The following is a 21,057-nucleotide window of genomic DNA, read 5'->3' as shown; positions in this document are numbered from 1 at the left end:
CAAGCGAAAATAAAAGAAAAACAGTTGATTATCAGTGTGCCACCTTTCTTGTCAATGGCCGTCATGCGCCTGTTATCCATAGAACCAGCCATGTGTTTGTTTTGATCCCAGCCTGTGTTACAGTAGCTGAGGCAGCTAGGAGCTCCTCCCAGACGCTGCTCTGAGAAGCACACTGCTTGCCATCTTGGTAAATCTCACACTTCAGTAAAGCCCAGCAGTTCTCAATGGGTCAGGCGATGAAGGGATGCAGGTCATAATTCATTCAACTTTCAAGCCTTTCTTGGCCAATCTATGGAATACTTTGATGCAAGGGAAGGGGACACATCCTGCATGAATACCATAACCATTGAGAAAGCTGCTAGCTTCTTGTACCAGTGTTTAAAGAAAAATTACACGTAAAATACATGCTTGCTTAATAATCCTGCACACAGTGTAGATCTGGTGGTAGCCATTTGACTGGGGATAATGGAGATTTCTGAGAAGTAGTTTTGGTAAGACTTGACGTAAAGCACCCATGTATAATGTATTACACATACCTTCATAATGCATTCATAAAGCATTATAAACATGGCTATAACTATTGATAAAATGGCATAACACATTATAGCCATGTTTATTATGCAATATGAATTTTCTATGAAGCTCAGAACTACAATTCACTACAGACACCTGCGTAATGCATTATAATGGCCAGTACGAGCCATTATAATGCTTTATGAAGTTATCTATAATGCATTATACATGGGTGCTTTAAGTAAAGTGTTACCAAAGTTTCTGACCTTAGTGTCTATTAAAAGGAAATGAAATTGTGTTTGTGTGCAAAATTATGTATCCAGGAAAAATGTATTTTTTCCAGATACATACCAGTCAGAAGGTATATTCTACACTGCACTTGACTGACAAATATGAATGGCATACAAATCATATCTGTTGCTAATTAGGCAACCACTAAATATGCATACAAGAGCATTAATTAGTATTTATTGGATTCTTAAAACTGAAATCTGAGCCATTAAATGAGCTACACTGTGACCCTGTACTGGATATGGGGTGTGGAAAATGGATATTTGTATAGATCGAATGAGCTACCAGGAAATATGGCTTCTCCGATCAGATCCTGCTGACCAGATAAGGGTCATAACTGTTTGCAGGTTCCATACACTCTGGAATTTCATAAAACAAGCAGACCGTGAATTCATCATTCAATCACCTGCAGCTATCAGGGATATAAGCACGGCAATATTCTATTAAATAAAAAAAAAAAGAAAAGAAAATCAATGGTGTTAAAAGAGACAACTTTATTCTCATATTTTACTTTACAACTTTGTGAATTACATATTATTCTGGAAGACAGCAGCATCTCAAAAACTTTTATAATCTGATGTCCAAAAGATACAAAATTTACAAAAATAAATAGCTTTGAATGCAAGCTAAAATAATAAAAGACTCATGTCCTTCACTGAAGGGATACAACGGCTTTATGCATTGGATTTACTTTTTAAAAATCTTTTGTACACGTCCGGAATGATACATCACACAATTCCACAAAGATATATTTAGAACAACAAAAAAAAACACAGATTAATTTTTAAAAGCATTGTGTTCGGTTTGAATTTTGGATTTGGGTTTCACTGAAATCAATGTGAAAGATTTTTGAACGTGCTGGCCTTCGTTTTCCTGTCACGGTGTCCGGACCTTTGGCCGCGCTTCAGGTGTGCTTTCTTTGGTCGAGTCTCTCTTTGTCTCTAATCACACTCCCCAGCAACGGGAGCCGCTCTCGAAGACATATAAACTAGGTCTACTTTACTCTACTGAATAGAAGGAAAGGCAGGTAGGCCCACCGACCCTGTCACACTGCTCTGCACTACATCTGACTCCTGACTGTATTTGCAAGGAGAAGGTCGACTCTGAGGCTATTCATCCTTTTACAAGGGAAAAAATCTGATATCCTCACATAAACGTACCTACGTATATAAATTAACATATGATTTACTCCAGCTATCGTTTACTAGGTCTGATGCACTTCCGTCACAAAGGGGAGACATTTCTAAGGCTTTTTACATTCCTATGTTGATGGTTTTTGTCAAGGTGAGTCCCTGTTTGTCATACATTATCCAACTGCGGCTTTTTCAACATTAAGCAGGAAAAATCTTTGTTTGTAAACATCTAGAGTAATACATCTCTTGAAAAGCAGCAAGAATATTGAAACTTATGCATCCAAATAAGCAGCAAGAAAATAAACTGCGTAATGGGTAAGAATGGCACTTTTTTAGGTAAAATTAGCTACAATAAATACATGCTTGTCAAATATGCAGAGATGTGTTGGCCTATAATATAGTAAAATTTCCACGAGGATACCTAAAAGTACGTCTTACTGAGACCTGCAAGCACCCCCTAACATTCCAGGTTCTGTGAAAAGGCAGAAAATAAAGCCGGAAATAAATAATATTCTAGTATAATCTTCAGACATTGGGCACAGAGTGTTACATGACTTTGGCCTGAATTGATCATGAAGAAAGGCAGGAAATATTCAGCCAGTGAAACTGCAGCATACTGCAGCAACAGCTTATTGTCAACGGTTTTCAGGTACAGTGTCTCAATAGAAATAGGAGTTGTTGTTTTGTGTTACTTTAAATAGATCAGGAACCATACTTTAATATTCCTCACATTTGATTCATTCGTTTTTTTTTTCAAAATAATTATAAAACAAAAGGAATTATAAAACAAAAGGAAATGAGTGTTTTATGTGCTTTAAATATGGCTGATTAATAGAAATTAGTCTAACCGGTCAGGTTTCTGGACAAGGTCAATTTTTTTGCTTAGCCTGAGCTGTGGAAGATCAGATTCCGCAATGGAATGGAAACATGCAAAGGCAGCTTCCCTTTGTGGCTAGAAAAAGCATACAGTATCATCACCTAACATCTGTAACAATCTTACATACTCTGAGGTAGATCTCTATTGGGTTAGAAAATGTCAATAGTGGTTATTCATTAAAAAAACACAAAGACAATAACAAACCTTTTAAGTTAATCTTAGAAACAGGCCATTGCCTCGTAACTTGCTCAGGTCAGTTAGTGCACTATCCACTCTGTTTCAACCTACGGTTTTCCTGCTTGTCTTGGAAGCACGGTCAAGGCTGGTTAGTAGGTCACTACTCTGTTCCATTCTGCTGCTCAGGTCACCCTCACTGCCTGCCCTGTACTTCCTGTTTCATTAGTTCCGTGTCCTCACACTCCTGGATGAGACACTCTCCTGACACTGGCTCAGGCAGGCGGGCTGGATCGCACCTCTCCGGGTCCACCATCTTGCCTGTGTAGTCGGTGCAGAAGATGCTGCGACGATGGACGCCCAGACCACAAGTTCGAGAGCAGGAGGACCAGGGCCCCATCTGCCAGACTGGGCAGGGCAGGTCCGCACAGGCCCGGATATCTGCGGGCCTCAGGTCCGTGTCACACAACTCAGAGAGGAAGTCGCTGGCATCGCGACACTCAACGTCACGCCGTGACCAGCCGGAGCCGCAGGACTTGGAACATTCCGACCACTCGCCCAAGGACCACTGGGGCACCCCCAGTGGCTGGATCACATGTGGAGAACCTTTCTTCTCCTTGGCCTTGCTGAATGGCACATCCTTTGGGAGGAAAAAGGTGTACTTCACCTTGGGGGGGGAGGCCTCCCCGGTGGTGGCTAGCAGCTGGATGGTGACGGCCTCCCGGAGCCGCTGGAAGCTCTGGACGCGCTCCAGCGTGGTGGCGGAGCCGCTGTAGCGCAGCAGGGCCCCTGCCACCGGGATGTCCTGCTCCACCATCGACACAGAAAAGTTCCCGTTGAGGATGTAGCTGCCGTCCTCTGCCTGGATGGCCAGGTAGTGACCGTCGTGCTTCACGCCGCGGTGACTGCGCTGTTTCACGTCGATATTGGTGGCCCCAGCTGGTATGGTGACAATATCACTGTAGCCATAGCTAAGGAAAGAAAAGCACATAACTAACGAAAATCATGAGGGTGTCCAGCTAAGAGCGAGAGTGTGGGGCAGGATGAAAGTGCCCGACATCCAGCTGAACGTTTTTGGCTCAGATCTCATGGAAATACCGTGTCGACCCAAATATGAGACGGGTTTTAATTTTCCCTCTAATGCGTCTGAAAAACTGGTGTTTATATTTGGGGTCTAGACAAAAAGGGTTATAGAAGGCGCCAAATATGATATTTTGCAACAAGTGTTTTGACTCACTATGATACAGATTTGCCATAAGATTTCTTGCATTACCATGAGAGTCAAAAAGCGTGAGTGCGTGAATGGGGTTATCACCTGTCCCCCATAAGACGGTATCGGCCTGTGTAATATGAGACGCAGCAGTCCTTCCAATACGGGACGATCCCATACTATAAGGGACAGGTGGCAACCCTAAGCATGGGAGCTGGCAGCCTTGCCGATGCGTGAGTTTAGCGTGTACCTCTGAGTATCGCGTAAATTGTCTTCCCTGTCTGTGTCGCTGCTACTGTTAAACCGATAGTGGCTGTGAATAAAAACAGTAACATTCGTTCTATAAGAGCTGCCATATCACTAATCATGCGCAGAATGTTTTTTACCCTCTTCATGTGGGTCGGCTGCATCGAAAACATTCTGCGCCCTCAAAGGTTGTGGAGTTTGTAATCTTCACCCCCCCCCCCTCCAAATAATACATTTGTTGTTTGGAGTGTTTGCTGTTTAATATACTTATTGTAATCCGATTGCTGGTTAACTTATTATATGCTCTTGTCAAATAAATGTGTATTTCTTCATAAGGGTAAGATTTGGTATTCCAAAAACGTGTTCTAAAAGGAGTTCCTAAAAAATGGGGGGTCATCTTATAATCGGGCTGATGCAGTACTTTTGGGTGAGGATTACTCCAGCTAAATTGCTTAGTAATAAATTAACATAACAATGGCGTAGTAAGGAGATTAGTAAAGCTATACAGAGATATACAGGTGATCAATATGGCGGGATTAACCCAATCGCTGGCGTCTGCTTACACGGCCTTGCTGAGGGAGCCGCTGACTTTCCGGCAGCTGGATCCATTCCCGGCACAGACCCCGCACTTGTCCAGCTTGGCATTGGATCCGATCTCCTGGTCGCAGCCCGCCTTGATGCACTGGCCCTGCACGCAGATGGAGGTGGTGTCGGGGCCACATGTGGTGCCGTCAACAACCTGTGTCAGCAAACCGACATGTGATCTAGTCAGCTAGAGCTCACCTTCTCATTCACTCATTCATTTTAAACTGCTTATCCAGGCCGGGTTGGCAAGGACCTGCCTTATTTGTTATAAGTTAATGGACCGTTAAGAAAAATTCATCTCCATACATGCAGCAAACAAAACTTCATATTAGTTTTCTCAGTAGAAGGCATCAGGCTCTACCTTGGCTTCGAACACCTTGAATTCACTGCTGCCCTTTGCCCTGCAGAAGAGTTTACACCTGTCCCGGGGTGAGACTCCAGCGTACTTTGGGATCCACTCCTTGACGTTTCCGTGGATGTCCAGGTAGCTGAAGCTGTTGTATTTCTCACACTGTTCTTCCCTGAAGCTCTTCCCTAACAGGACATACAGGCAAAGGAAAGTATTAGTGTTTCTGGCCGCAGCCTGAGCACTCAGATACAGCTAAGATATGCGAAGACAGGAGGAGTCTCACCACTGCTGCCCCCGCAGGCCCCCGTCTGGCAAGAGCGGTATTTAACCCTCTGGCCCTCGCAGTATCTCCCGCCGTTTTGGGGCTCGGGGCTGGTGCACTCGCGGTGTGAGAACTCTACCCCACCGCCACAGGTCCGAGAGCAACGCCCCCATGGTGACCACGCCCCCCAGCTGCCATCCACAGCCACCTGCGCGAGCAGAGACAGTCTGCTGTTATTCCCATCACACAGTTAGGGCTGTTGTAGGTAAAACTCCAGCAAATTAGGGAATCTTATGGAAGGAAGATCACAGAGGAGAGTCTGCACTGTATCGTGATGAGGAATGTGTTTATATATTAAGAGTTTTAGGTTATGAAATAGCGGGACTGTATGCCCACTGCAGCAGATTATAGTGACTGCACTACGAATATGTAAATTACCAGACAAATGCTTAAAATCAAACATGCAGGAACCACACAGGAGGTCATGCAGACAGGCTCCAACCCTGGGGCCACATGGGGGCCCATGAGAAAAGCCTGCGTTCTGGGACCACGCGGACAGCCTGCGTTCCGGGGCCGCGCGGACAGCCTGAGTTCCGGGGCCGCGCGGACAGCCTGCGTTCCGGGGCCGCGCGGGCAGCCTGAGTTCCGGGGCCGCGCGGGCAGCCTGAGTTCCGGGGCCGAGCGGACAGCCTGAGTTCCGGGGCCGCGCGGACAGCCTGCGTTCCGGGGCCGAGCGGACAGCCTGAGTTCCGGGGCCGCGCGGGCAGCCTGAGTTCCGGGGCCGAGCGGACAGCCTGAGTTCCGGGGCCGCGCGGGCAGCCTGAGTTCCGGGGCCGAGCGGACAGCCTGCGTTCCGGGGCCGCGCGGACAGCCTGCGTTCCGGGGCCGCGCGGACAGCCTGCGTTCCGGGGCCGCGCGGACAGCCTGAGTTCCGGGGCCGCGCGGACAGCCTGAGTTCCGGGGCCGCGCGGACAGCCTGAGTTCCGGGGCCGCGCGGACAGCCTGAGTTCCGGGGCCGCGCGGACAGCCTGCGTTCCGGGGCCGCGCGGACAGCCTGAGTTCCGGGGCCGCGCGGACAGCCTGAGTTCCGGGGCCGCGCGGACAGCCTGAGTTCCGGGGCCGCGCGGACAGCCTGAGTTCCGGGGCCGCGCGGACAGCCTGAGTTCCGGGGCTACGTGGACAGCCTGTGGCCTCGAGCCACACGTGCTTGTGTCTGCCCCCTCCCACACACACATACACATTCCTGCCCCTGTGTGTCATTGCTTGCGAAATCCATGGTGTGTTTGGCAGGGATACAGTTTGTGCATGTGTTTCTAAGGAATTCCACGTGGGGCTGTGGCGAGCAGATCTCAGCCCCAGAGGCTCACTAACACCATAGTAACTGCAAGTAGGGTGAACCAGAGCGGGTGGCACTGTGGGTGCACTCTGTCAGCTGTGTGTGTGAAGAGGAAGGCAGTACAACAGCGGGCAGCACTGTGAGTGTATTCTGCCTGGCGGGTGTGTGAAGAGGAGGGTGTACGAGAGCGGGCAGCACTGTGGGTGTATTCTGCCTGGCGGGTGTGTGAAGAGGAGGGCGTACGAGAGCGGGCAGCACTGTGAGTGTATTCTGCCAGGCGGGTGTGTGAAGAGGAGGGTATACGAGAGCGGGCAGCACTGTGGGTGTATTCTGCCTGGCGGGTGTGTGAAGAGGAGGGCGTACGAGAGCGGGCAGCACTGTGGGTGTATTCTGCCAGGCGGGTGTGTGAAGAGGAGGGTGTACGAGAGCGGGCAGCACTGTGGGTGTATTCTGCCTGGCGGGTGTGTGAAGAGGAGGGTGTACGAGAGCGGGTAGCACTGTGGGTGTATTCTGCCTGGCGGGTGTGTGAAGAGGAGGGTGTACGAGAGCGGGCAGCACTGTGAGTGTATTCTGCCTGTCGGGTGTGTGAAGAGGAGGGTGTACGAGAGCGGGCAGCACTGTGGGTGTATTTTGCCTGGCGGGTGTGTGAAGAGGAGGGCGTACGAGAGCGGGCAGCACTGTGAGTGTATTCTGCCAGGCGGGTGTGTGAAGAGGAGGGTATACGAGAGCGGGCAGCACTGTGGGTGTATTCTGCCTGGCGGGTGTGTGAAGAGGAGGCCGTACGAGAGCGGGCAGCACTGTGGGTGTATTCTGCCAGGCGGGTGTGTGAAGAGGAGGGTGTACGAGAGCGGGCAGCACTGTGGGTGTATTCTGCCTGGCGGGTGTGTGAAGAGGAGGGTGTACGAGAGCGGGTAGCACTGTGGGTGTATTCTGCCTGGCGGGTGTGTGAAGAGGAGGGTGTACGAGAGCGGGCAGCACTGTGAGTGTATTCTGCCTGTCGGGTGTGTGAAGAGGAGGGTGTACGAGAGCGGGCAGCACTGTGGGTGTATTTTGCCTGACGGGTGTGTGAAGAGGAGGGCGTACGAGAGCGGGCAGCACTGTGGGTGTATTCTGCCTGGCGGGTGTGTGAAGAGGAGGGCGTACGAGAGCGGGCAGCACTGTGGGTGTATTCTGCCTGGCGGGTGTGTGAAGAGGAGGGCGTACGAGAGCGGGCAGCACTGTGGGTGTATTCTGCCTGGCGGGTGTGTGAAGAGGAGGGCGTACGAGAGCGGGCAGCACTGTGGGTGTATTCTGCCTGGCGGGTGTGTGAAGAGGAGGGCGTACGAGAGCGGGCAGCACTGTGGGTGTATTCTGCCTGGCGGGTGTGTGAAGAGGAGGGTGTACGAGAGCGGGCAGCACTGTGGGTGTATTCTGCCTGGCGGGTGTGTGAAGAGGAGGGCGTACGAGAGTGGGCAGCACTGTGGGTGTATTCTGCCTGTCGGGTGTGTGAAGAGGAGGGCGTACGAGAGTGGGCAGCACTGTGGGTGTATTCTGCCTGTCGGGTGTGTGAAGAGGAGGGTGTACGAGAGCGGGCAGCACTGTGGGTGTATTCTGCCTGGCGGGTGTGTGAAGAGGAGGGTGTACGAGAGCGGGCAGCACTGTGGGTGTATTTTGCCTGACGGGTGTGTGAAGAGGAGGGCGTACGAGAGTGGGCAGCTTGCCTTGGGTGGTGTAGCCTTATCTGCCGCCACGCAGAGCCCTTCCAGGCAGACTCGGCCAGCTCCACATAGCGTGCCATCCGCCCACGGCAGGCTGGCATTCCTGGTGGTGCAATGCGGCTCCCCCCACTCCCTGCACCAAAGCTGACTGCAGATGTCCGAGTCTGACGTGTTGGGGCAGTGGGCGAACTCCTCGCCGAAGGTCTGCTGGCACTGTCGGTCCAGCCCGTAGGAACGGCCCGGCAGCGGTGTGGGGAGGGACAGGGCGGCGTCAGGCTCATCCAGCAGACAGTCCCCTGTCAAAAGTCAAGGCACCGCTGGCAGGGTTATTCCTGCCGATGGCAAACTGCGGGGTGGAGGTGGGCAAAGTACAGTCAGAAAAGTGGATCTGGCTCATTTCAAATCTCTCTGCTTCTCTTCCCTCAGGCCGGCAGGATGTTCCGTTAAAAAAAAAAATAGGGCTTATGCAACCACAGCTCATCTGAGTCATGCGGCTGATATTTCAGCAACGTGTCACAGGAATGTACATCTGGCGGAGTCCGGGGAGAGACACAGATCCTGCTCTTGGGGGTCCATCAGACCCCGCCGGAAACCCCTTACGCTTCGGCCAGGACCTCATCAAATCCCAGTTTAATGGTCCGCTCTGGACTGGGGAGCTTCGTGAGTCACATTAACATGTTTGCAGTTTTTGGGGTTAATTTGCGGAAACTTTGGGAGAACATGCTGCTCTACTCTAAAGTGAGATAGTGATAGCCTAAGCAGGGACCCCCCTAATTAGCCATGTTGTAAGGCCTGAACAGAGAGCGTGGTAAACAGGATGCTGCAGTTAGCAGGACAACTTGAAAAACTGACAGATGCTCAATAACCGGGAACTACTTAAAATCCTGTAATTCTTACGCACAATCATCTCCAAGCGCTAACCTTTCCCTATAAGAGGCCCTGGCCTTCCAAACCTCATGCTTTGCACCATGGGATTTCTCTACCAGTAGAAATGTAACAACGTACACTTGGTAGCTGGAAACCCGGAGAGAGGGAAAGCCCATCATGAAGCCTGTTATTGTTGCACTCCCAGCTGAATTAGTTTGTGCGGTTTCTTAGTCTGTAATTTGTGGTTTTGTAGCAAGTCAAAGCAGGGAAGGTGCAGCACAGAAAAAGCTGGCCTGTGGAATACAGCTCTGAAGCTCTGAAGCCATGAGGGCTTTCTTCTGCACCTTCCAATCCCATACTATAAACCACACCTAGCAGTGGCTGGGCTCCATCTGTTCTGGGTCACATTCTGGCCAGCAAAAGCCAGCGAGTGCTGAGTTTTTAATTTGACAGTGGTGGAAATGTTATAGGTTTGGCTTTGCGGTGAGTATAGCGCATTAATTGCGCTTTATGCATGTCAGAATATGACATTACTTGAAATGAGCTGCATGTAACTTCTGACACCCACTTTGTGCAATAAATCACTTGACTGGGGGCTGCTCTCTTTCGGCAGAGCCTGACCCTGCCACTGGCACTGCCACTGCCACTGGCACTTCACTGCTCATCCCATCAGATCACTCACCATGTCCATTGTCAAAGAAGTCCGTGATGTAGAGGGCACTACAGGACGACCAGGGCAGGCTGTGGTTAAGGTGCATGAACAGGGGGGCCATTACATGGTGCTGACCCAGGGGCCCGAAGAGGCCTTGGCAGTTCTTGGAGTCGTCATGCGGCATGCTGAGCACGTGACCTGTGGGGGGCAGTAGAGGACGCCCTTACTGTCACTGTGAACAGGGCCACCTGGGTAGAATCATACTGATGTTATAATGAAGGCATGTTAATGGTAGACTCATTCCCCTTTTCCTGAGCTTAAAAAGGGTTTGATAAGGGCTGGGAGAAGCTTCTCTATACTTTCCAGAGAAGAACATAAGCCCCAAACCCGCAGAAGTTCTGGTCTTTCCGAGCCTCACCTAGCTCGTGGGCAGCCGTGACAGCAGCCTGCAGCCCGTTGTCCTCGATGACAGAGCAGCTCCTCTTGGGGTCACACATGGTGCCCACGTCAGCAACGCCCAGCGTGTCACAGCTCTGGTGCCCGCAGATGTCCTAGAGGTGAGGGGAGGCTGAGTCAGGGCAGGCATGCCATCCCGGGCCCAGTCACACGCCTGCCAGCGCGCCTTGACTGTCAGTGTTTCCATTGTAAAACCAAGCAAATAAATACTCCTGGCAAAGGCCCTGATGAGAAGAAGCGGGATCGTGGCGAGTGTGTGCCATCCAGCATGTGTTTTGACTAACATGCTCCGAGTTTCCCCCTCATGTCGAATTCCTTGTGACCGGTGCACACCAGTGTTGGGCTTGTGACAGACCATCAGGCATGCAATATGTGATTCAAACCACATCTGCGTCTGAGGGGAGGGAGCAGGGCCCTGCCTCCACATACTATGGGAAGCAATGGGGCTCTGATCTTCGAGCGCATGCCCAGCCCTCCATCCCTGCCAGCCAACAGGCAGGAGCCATGTGTTTACCTTCCCACTGTGTTATGGCGCTGTCACTGCATTAAGTTTCTGGAAAATACCTCATACTCAGTAAGCCAGTGGACCCACAAGGCCAGTGGCAAAAATCTAGCAGTAACTTAGTGCTCAATGGCTTCTCTGTATGTTTTACCCACTACTGATGGCCCAGCGATGCTATAGTGACATTACCACAATGTTGTGTTGATATCACAATCGTATCACAATGATGTCATAGTAATGCTGCAACCATCAATGATGCCACAATGATGCTGTGATGATGTCATAATGATGATGTCAGGGCAGTAAACAAGGTCCAAGCCAAATGGGGCCTGCTACCTCTCTGGTGAAGAGTAGAGCTGTGTCATAGTGCTCTGGGTGTCTCTGGCTGGGGGGGTTGAACAGCTGCTGCCAGGCACAGAAGCTGCGAAGCGTCACACCACCATTGCTGGAGACAGACGGCCCCAGCTCCTCATCTTCCACAACCAGCATCTTCACCACCACCACACTGATGGAATTCTTTATGCTGGGGTGCTTGTAGATGTGGGCGACCATGGCGATCAGCGTCAGCACGTAGTGCTGCAGGGAGAGGAAGGCGCGCACAGCTGTGAAGGAGCATGCAGGCTTCCTGACACAAACACCAACACAGCAGCGCTGCACACTTTCCCAGAAGCCAGCCTGACCTCACATACTTATGATGGATTATTATGGTCTTAGCTCAAAAGCAGCTGCTAAAAACCAGGCTCACCGAGGGCCATCATTCATCCCTCAGTGCCAGAGGATCATTTGTCCTGTTGAACCACAACCTGAATTTTCGAAAGATACACTGGCTAATTTTTTTTCGAATCTTCGATACCGTTTATTCCAAAGCAGTCCAGAAAGAGTCAGGAACACTAATAGGGTTACATTCCTGTATTTGTCCTCCCCTCCTATGATACATACCACAGAGAATTTTCTATTGACGCAAGGCAACTTTTGAGAAGCAGCAGGCTTTAAGCACAGCTTTATGAGCCCCCGTGATCCCGAGCAGGATAAGCAGTTAGATGTATGGATGGTTTTTACGAGCTACCGGGAATGCGTGAGGCACGTTACTACGGAAGGCTCTGGAGAGGAGACACGTTGGATCCGCCTCACTCACTAACCCTACGCTTCACTCGAAGTCAGTCACATTGTAGCTGCTAGTCTCCGCTGAAAGAGGACACACCTTTGACGCACATGTCATCGACCCTCTCCCTTTTCATATTGGCTCTCCTGCTATGTGTGGCTGATAAGCCGTTCCATTTCGTTACTAAGAAAGAATTTCAGATTTGGCAGAAAAAGTTAATATAATGGAAATACATCTGACAAATAAAGGATAATGTCTCTCTCTCTTTCCCCTTAAGGACAACATTTTCTTCGCTCATATAAATTATTTGGAAATTTAGGAAGTATCGGTTGATTTGAAAATACGCTACTTGTTCTATTTATTTTTTCTTTATTTTCCCCACAAAAACTGATAAACGTGCACTCGTAACACTTTCTTGAACAGTACGGAAATTCATTACTTATTTAATCTGAACTTCCTCTTCTTTGTTTGATAAAAAGGCTGCCTTAATTCTCTGTTCGCCAAGTACAGAACTTCCCATTTAAAGAAACGACGTTTTTGAATAAACACGCAAGGCCGCGATATTAAAATCGCAAAACACTTCATAATTTTTATAACTATAGGCTAAGAAAAGCAAACGAATGAAAAATCAATGCACATATGACTGAAATGGCGAGCATATAATTGTTTAAATGGACCCTTTGAGATAATTGGGATTGGTAGATGGGTTAGACCGTCCTAAAGCCGGTTATCGTCCCATAATAAAGTAGGATCAATGGCACTGGACAAAATTCACAGGCTCTTGTACGTGATGATTGATGGGCGGTTTGGATGGAGCCTTGGGCATTTTCAACGTAAAAGGATTTTTTTCCCCTTCAGTTAACTCCCGTTGAATCAGGGAACAATGTTTTAGGAAGGGATTCGTTGTCGGCGCATGTCAAGATGTGAAGATCGCCAAGAGCTCCCCACCCCCAAGGTGACTGAATTTATTTCACGGTAATTATGACCTTTTCAAGAATGAAAAGAAGAAAAGTGCCAGTGAACTAAGCGCATTCGTGACGGCAAGGCGGATACGAATGCGTGGGAAAAAAGTGCTCTATTTAGAAAGGCTTCAAGCCTATTTTATATTACACCGAACACGTCTCACAGCGACCTGGGAAGTCCGCAGACACTGGGGCGCCCGCGCGTCATGTGTCACATCCCAGCCGAAGATGCATCGACTGCTTTGGGTTAAGAACATTACATCGAGACCGTGAAAAAAGTCACAAAGTGTTACTGAAGCTTCTACCTACCACTTGAACTTAATATATTAAATTCTGAAAAATATATATTTTATTCTATTTATCGCCCTGTTGAAGGCAACCGAAGAAGAATTAAACGTGTGCTTCACCAATAAAATGCTGCACGTTTTATTTCACGTATAATAATCATGCTAGCCGTGCACTTACACGCCATCACTCCCTCGATATCGTTGTTGCAAAAAGCCCTACCACATGTCTGTATATAAATATGTATGATTTGGAAGTGCACTGTAAATTAATGTTCTCTGAGATTGGATGAGATATCCATTTGTGTGATTTTATATATATATATATATATATATATATATATATATATATATATATATATATATATATATATATATATAATAAAAATACATATATATATACACACACACACACACACATATATATATATATATATATATATATATATATATATATATATATATATATATAATAAAAATACGTATTTTAAATATTAAAAGTCATCTCCTACCTTTATTTCGTCGCCGTGGAAATGTGCCATTGATGAATCCGCAACCACCAGAGTCTCCACGTATCTCGGTGCCGACACGAAGCGCCTTCTCCTCGCCTGCTCAGTCACACTTCGTTGGGATAAGGTGCCTCCTCCGGCTGTCTCATCGTTCCCTTCTTTTAAATCGGATGTGCTTCTGTGGTCGCCGTGTGTGTTCGCAAAAAGCCGTCTTTTGACAACGTGCAACTGTGTAGTGGATTGCGGGGGAGAGCCACGGTGAGCGAGTTTGGGCTCAATTAAATACTCGTCTCCTTCCGTTATAAACGATCCGTGGATCCCGTTACACAGACTGACAGCAACAACAGAGTCTTGGTTGAAGTCCACAGTCCCCGAGTAGAAACAACTTCTGAGATTCCCTTCAGCCTCCTCTGTCCAGTTAATATTTTCGAGAAGATCTGTTTCAACTTTGAAACTGGGTGCATCTCGTGAGTCTGCAGCATGAAACAGGGCAGACAGTTGCTTCCTTTTAATGCGCTGAATCTTTAGATTTGGAGATAAAAAGCTGTTGTCGGGCGTCAGATTTAAAACGAAGTTTTTACCGAAGGCCATAATTCTGAAACTGGGCTTTTCTTCACTCCGTTTCCAAAAGCGACCGCCGCTTCTCCTGGTTAACTTAACAGGTAGAACTTCTTCCGATTCATACAGCTCAGAAAGTGCGAAGTTTGTAACATAGAGAATTAATAAAGGTATAATGTATCTTGAAAGCATCTTACACAATCAGTGTTTGAAAATTAATAAATGTAAAACGCCTTCTCTTCTATTCACTTTCTATTTTAAGCGAGCGCAAAATAAATATCTCCTGATTCCAGTAACGGTTACACACATATACATAAGTATATATTAAACTGCTATTTACTTAGCTTAATATAATATTAGAGCTACAATAACTCAAGCAAATCTCGAATAGAAGGAATTAAACATATAGAAAACCAATCCTGCGGAGGTTGTTCCAAATCATTCTAACATCAGTACTGTAAAACCAGTCTTGGTCTAGAATTTTCTAACATTATTGTTGCAGTTAGCTCTGCATACTAGTGGTGAAAGATCTAAACCCTGAACTATCTACTCCGCGGCACCAGCGGAGGTTACTAGTAACGGTGGTATTTATACCTTCTTGCCCTTCTTAGACTAAAGAGGTTTATTTTTGATATCGTTCGCCGTATCGTTCTCTCCACCCTCTCGAACTTCACTAGAATCCCCTGAATCACAGCGATCCAATGAGGGTTGGCGGACACTCCCCCCTTCTTAAATAGCACCGCTTTGACTCGCAGACGGCTATTATTACGCCAGTGCGCAGCGCCTGCTTTCGCGCTGCGAATTGCCCGTAAGACACACAGCCAGCAGTCCGCTGGCCTATTCCTACAGTACCGCGCGACTGCATCGCACGCAAGCCAAGGATTTTCCATTCTCTTATTGCATAAAGACATATTGGGCTACACGTCGGCGACAAAAATATGGGCCTGTTCTTTGTTTTTCATTAGGCCGAAACACCCTTTTTAAAGGACAAGTCCTGCATAGAAATACTTGACTGTAGCATGTCAGCCACCGATGCTGAATGAAGAATTAAAAAAAAATCATACCCCATTATCTTCGGTAACGCAATGTCAAATCACCAATCTCAACTGTAGGTGCAGTGTGTATCAATCAAATAAAACTGAAGTGCATATTTAAAATATTATCGCTGTGACTTATTTTGGACAAAGACTCTGTTTATGCGGCAAAATTACTTTGGATTCATATTAATAGTCCGTGACAAATGGTTACATACTGATTAAACCATGGACGAAAAACCTTGAAAAATAATTATAATATTCATTTTACATTTTTCCCTGAATTTTTATTTTGTGACTTTGAGCCAACGTCCTAAAAGTTTACAAGTAGGCAGGACGATCAATTTACCCCACGTTTACTGCTAGAGTGTGTAGCCTAAAAATCTCATGCAAGTGACTTTCTGAAAGAAAACAAATCTATTTGTTGCTTTCATCTCATTACAGCAATCACATTTACGGCAATACACATTTCCATAGTTGGAACCGCAAAGCCTGGCTTTTTATGAATATAAGCAGTGATATCTCAGTTTAAACCCGGAGAGCAGACAAAAGCGCAGGACGCCAGAAGTTGAGGAAACACCGGGTTTTTAATGAAGGGGGTAAGGCAAACGAGACAGACATTACAATGACCGGACTGGGGAAACAAACGGGAACACGGACTAAATACATTAGACTAATGACAACGATCAGAAACAGCTGGTAAACACGAGGAATCCACAGAGGGTTACTGAGGGGGCGTGGCACATGGAAAGAGGACCCCCCCCCAAAGGCGCGCAGAGCGTCAGCTGACTGAAATGGCACAGAGGGATACAGACCCAGGGGGCACAAAGGGACCAACCAGAGATGAATACACAGAGAGACGGGGAGAAAATGCAGGGGGGTACAAAGGGACAAGAGGGAAACACAGGGGGCACAAAGGGACCAGAAGGGAGTAAAGGCATGGAGGGATGAGGGGCAAACATGGAGGGCACGAAGGAACTAGAGGGGAACAATGGTGAAGCAGGACAGGCAGCAAGGGAGCTAAGGACACGCGGTAACGGGAAGCTGAAGGGACCCTCTGCGGGCAGAAGGCGGGAGCCACTGGAGCAGCGGCCGACCTCGAGGCCGGAACAGGGGCTGAAGGGGACGTCAAGGGTGGCAAGGGGACAAGTACAGGGGCTGGTGGACATGGTGAGGAGGGAGCCAAAGGGAACTGTGGCTGAGGGGAGAGAGGAGCCATAGCCACAGCAAGCAGGGGCGCGGCCTCAGTCAGCCCAGGTACAGGCGACCCATGAGCTACTGGCGGGGGAACCGTAGGCGACCTACGAGGCGTCCGAGACCAAGCCACAATCAACCGACAAGGTTCCATGGGCGAGGCCGGGGGCACCGGTCCAAGGCGAGCCATGGAGACGACCCCGACGTTGGTGTTCCCTCCCTCTCCGGGAGACTGAGACATGGGCACCCGGCTGGGATCTGTCACAATGAGGGGGCGGGTAGCGGGCGAGAACCGCTGGGGGGGGGGGGGGTCCACTGGGGAAGTGGTAGGGGAAGTCAAGGAGATCCGAGGGGTCCCACTCGAGCTTCTCCTCTAGCTCCACTATGGAGGGAGGAGCGGTGGTCTGGAACTCAGGGACCTCTTCGGGGACTAGGGCCATGGGAACTGGGGGCATGGGGACTGTATTATGGGGGATAAAAAGTGGGGGAACTGGGGCCGAGGGAGCAGGGACCAGGGGAGGCAGAGCATCAGCTGCCTGAACTAGGGCTGCGACCTTCGCCGCGGGGGGTGGAGCTGGAACCTTGCTGAGCGATGTGTTGGCCGTCTGGATGGTGACCTCAGGAGGTAGCATGTCGGCCACCGGGATTGGAGCCAACGAGCATGATAGCTGCCGGAACTGGGCCCTCACAGGGCAATGCGCCGGCCGCCGGGGCTGGGGCCTTGGGTGCATCAGCCAGCAGAACAGAGGCCTCCCTGGGCGGCGCGTTGACTGCCAGGACTGGGACTTCGGGCACGGGCATCACAGGGACTGGCTTCTCGGGAGTGGGTGCCGAAGCAGGGACCTTGGGTATCGGAGCAGGAGCCTCAGGGGTGAGAGCAGGGGTTTCAGGGCCTGGCTCTTCGGATGCCAGAGCAGGAACCTTGGGCGTAGCAGCAGGCAGATCAGGGACAGGCGACACAGCAGAAGCCAGGACACTGGGCATCACAGGAGCCTCAGGTGCAGCAGGGGGCGAGGTGGGCAGCGACGCAGCAGCCTCAGAGGGCAGCGATGCAGCAGCCGCAGCAGCAGGAGCCTCAGGCGAAGCAGCAGACGCCAGGACAAGCAGGTCAGGAACAGGTGGGTCAGGTGAGACAGGCACATTAGGCGCCAGCGGAGGCACAGGGATCACGGGGGCCGAAGCTGGAGCCACAGGAACCACGGAGAGCGAAGCTGCAGGAGACACAGGAACCATGGGGCCCAAAGCAGGACCTGGAACCACTGGGAGTGAAGCAGGAACGGCAGGAACCACTGGGGGCGAAGCAGGGACCGCAGGAACCACTGGGGGCGAAGCGGGGACCACGGTGGGGGCGAAGCGGGGACCACGGTGGGGGCGAAGCGGGGACCGCAGGAACCACTGGGGGCGAAGCAGGGACCGCAGGAACCATGGTGGGGGCGAAGCAGGGACCGGAGGAACCACGGTGGGGGCGAAGCAGGGACCGCAGGAACCACGGTGGGGGCGAAGCAGGGACCGCAGGAACCACGGTGGGGGCAAAGCAGGAACCACGGTGGTGGGGGGGGGGGGGGGCGAAGCAGAAACCACAGGGGGTGCGGCAGGCATCAGGAACCACAGGGGACAGATCAGGAGGCACGGGAACCATGGGAGACTGAGCAGGAACTAGGACTACAGGGAACAAAGCAGGAACTGGAACCACCGGAGTTGAAGCAGTGACCTCTGGGAATCGAGCAGGAACCTCTGGGGGCCGACCAGGGGGGTACACCTCAGGTGTAGGTACAATATCCCCGGCTGGGGAAGCCTGCTCCATCCTCACGTGGAGCAGCTTCATCATAGTCACCTCCATCTTTACCAGCTGTTGAGGTCCAGACACTGGGGTGACTGCAGCGAACTCCCTCCGCAGCTCCTGGGGAGTGAGAGGAGCCAAAGCAGGTGGTACAGCGGTCGCTGCAGGGAGCTTGGACTCAAGACCAGCAGGGGACACCACAGGAACTGCCGACTCAGGACCCGCAGGGGGGCGCCGCAGCAGCCAGAGCCTTGCTGGGCGGCTCGGGATCAGGCAGGGCAGGTACGGCCATTAGGGCTGCCAGGGTTGGTACGGTAAGGGTGGGCGCTGCCCCTTTAAGGGACCGTGGGACCCGTGGGATGGCATCATCACTTCACCTACGCCGTGTCGAAGCTGCCGCAGGTTTTCGCGCACCTGAACAGCGAGGTGCGCATCCTCTTCTAGGGACATCCCCTCCAGGGTGTCCCTCGACCGGAAGGGAAGGGCTCTGGCGGCTGGGTCTCCTAATACCTTGGGCTGCTGGAGCCAGTAAATCACCTCATCTACCAAGCCGAGGTATTTCTCCTCTGACAGAGAAGGTGGTTGTTGACCGAGTCCGGTCATTCTGTCACGACTATCAGGCGCCCGGAGAGCAGACAAAAGCGCATGATGCCAGAAGTTGAGGAAACACCGGGTTTTTAATGAAAGGGATAAAGCAACCGAAACTGACATTACAATGACCGGACTGGGGAAACAAACGGGAACGCGGACTAAATACATTAGACTAATGACAACGATCAGAAACAGCTGGTAAACACGGGGAATCCACGAGCGGACGATTGGGGCAGGACAAAACCTCGCACCACAGATGCAACAGGTCTATTCTGTTACATAATGACGATTCAGTCAGCTTGTGATGCCATACAGAAGGGTTCTGACACAGGCCTGCATAATATTATACTTGTTAGTTGATATAGTTTATCTGTGTCTTCTTTTGATTACACAATAGTACACATATGTCACAATTATGTAATAATTTATCATTACGGGACAGCCCAGTCTATTTATCCATATAAGTTAGACTTCCATATATTTACAAAATATACACGAAAAAGTAATGTTGTGAAAAGTGAACCGGAGTAGATTTAACGTTTCAGGTTCGGTTTTGTTGAATCTTTTGAGTTTTGATTTATCCCTTATAATTCCAGCTTTGCTGAGTTGGTACAAGAACAGAGAAATTGCCTGTTAAACTCGCGTTTTAAAGCCAAAACATTCTAGCTGAAAATCGGGAACCAGAACATCCGATTAGATTCCACTCGCCACTAGGTGGTGATGTTTTATTACCGTTTCCAACCTCCGTCCAAAGATGTGAGTCTAGTGTTCCTCCACAAATTTCTGTCGTGATATACTGACCAAGAAATAATGTGGGTCCTGAGGCTAAACTAGTTGAGAACCACTGGACTAAATGACATTTAATAAAGTATAAGAGTGTGTATGTCTTGTGATGCATTCCACTTAGAGTGTATCCCAGACTAATGCCCTGTGCTGTCTGTCTCATAAACAAATTGGTGCGGAGCTGCCCTTCATTCAGGACTTATACATGTGCAGAGTCAGGAAGCAGGCAGAATCACTGCAGACCCATCACACCCTGGTCACAACCTGTTCACACTCCTCCCCTCTGGCAGGCGCTACAAAGCACTGCACGTCAAAACAACCAGGCATATAAACCCTTGCTTTCCACAGACAAAGTGAGGCTCGGATGGACACTTAAGTGTCGAGGACAATACCGTGCAGTATCTGCTGTCACCAGGCATCCACTGTACCTTGTGTATATTTACTGAGCCCCATCTTTGCACTATGCACCTTCGCACTACCGCCCTCTGGCTTAAGTCTATTCTGTACAAGCTGTATCCAATTGTTTGTTTTTTGTAATCTCGTTTTTTTGCTGCATGTCTGTCCTGTTTAATTGGCCAATAAAGCTGATTCTCATCATTTTAGCATACAGACCTATATCTGCTTAGTTTTAAAAGGGCGACTCCGATAAGCCTTTAAAATTGTGCTACTTAACCCTAACCTTGGACTATTTTCGTTTCATAAATACATACAACCTATGATTGGGTTGTTAAACAAAACGACACACGTTATGTATAATTTGTCACCAAACGTGCTATTGTAGCCTATGTAATTGACTTTAAGGTTGTTATGTTAATAGAAAACAATAATACTGCACCCAAATATTATACTTTTTAAATTGTGAAAACTATATATAGGCCCATATAAATAACATTACATGAGCCGGAACTGGTCTCAAAAATGCATGGCGTGATTTGTGCACAAGGGGGCGACAATGACCTGTTTAACTATGAGCAAAACTTGTACTTGTGGGTAAAGGCCTACATCGCGTTATTCGTTTTGGGTAGCTTCGTTTTTAAGGTAAGGACAGGTTATTGTTCCTAGAAAATGAAGTAATCAGGTAATGCTCAACCGGTTAATTTCAACATTGTA

General features: G+C 49.4%; 1 protein-coding gene across 2 annotated transcripts in view; it reads right to left on the bottom strand.

Moving 5' to 3' along the window:
- Nucleotides 1-1,278: 1,278 nt before the first annotated feature.
- Nucleotides 1,279-21,057, bottom strand: part of LOC125712245 (A disintegrin and metalloproteinase with thrombospondin motifs 8-like) — a 28,466-nt gene continuing 8,687 nt past the window's right edge. Inside the window, exons 1-9 of one of the 2 annotated variants that reach the window (XM_048982104.1) lie at nt 14,011-16,128; nt 11,487-11,726; nt 10,611-10,743; nt 10,223-10,390; nt 8,677-8,969; nt 5,662-5,848; nt 5,391-5,563; nt 5,008-5,183; nt 1,279-3,959 (exon numbers count right to left, since the gene is read on the bottom strand). In XM_048982104.1, the coding sequence (XP_048838061.1) occupies nt 3,185-3,959; nt 5,008-5,183; nt 5,391-5,563; nt 5,662-5,848; nt 8,677-8,969; nt 10,223-10,390; nt 10,611-10,743; nt 11,487-11,726; nt 14,011-14,757 (2,892 nt within the window). In that variant the 5' untranslated portion in view covers nt 14,758-16,128 and the 3' untranslated portion in view covers nt 1,279-3,184. Of the gene's footprint in view, nt 3,960-5,007; nt 5,184-5,390; nt 5,564-5,661; nt 5,849-8,676; nt 8,970-10,222; nt 10,391-10,610; nt 10,744-11,486; nt 11,727-14,010; nt 16,129-21,057 lie in introns of those variants that run through there. The other variant, XM_048982105.1, reaches the window with a different exon arrangement.

The sequence above is a fragment of the Brienomyrus brachyistius genome, chromosome 17, assembly GCF_023856365.1.
Source record: "Brienomyrus brachyistius isolate T26 chromosome 17, BBRACH_0.4, whole genome shotgun sequence".
NCBI lineage: Eukaryota > Metazoa > Chordata > Actinopteri > Osteoglossiformes > Mormyridae > Brienomyrus > Brienomyrus brachyistius.
The sequence above is the reverse complement of the archived record's forward strand: the minus strand, read 5'-3'. Positions and strand labels throughout refer to the sequence as shown.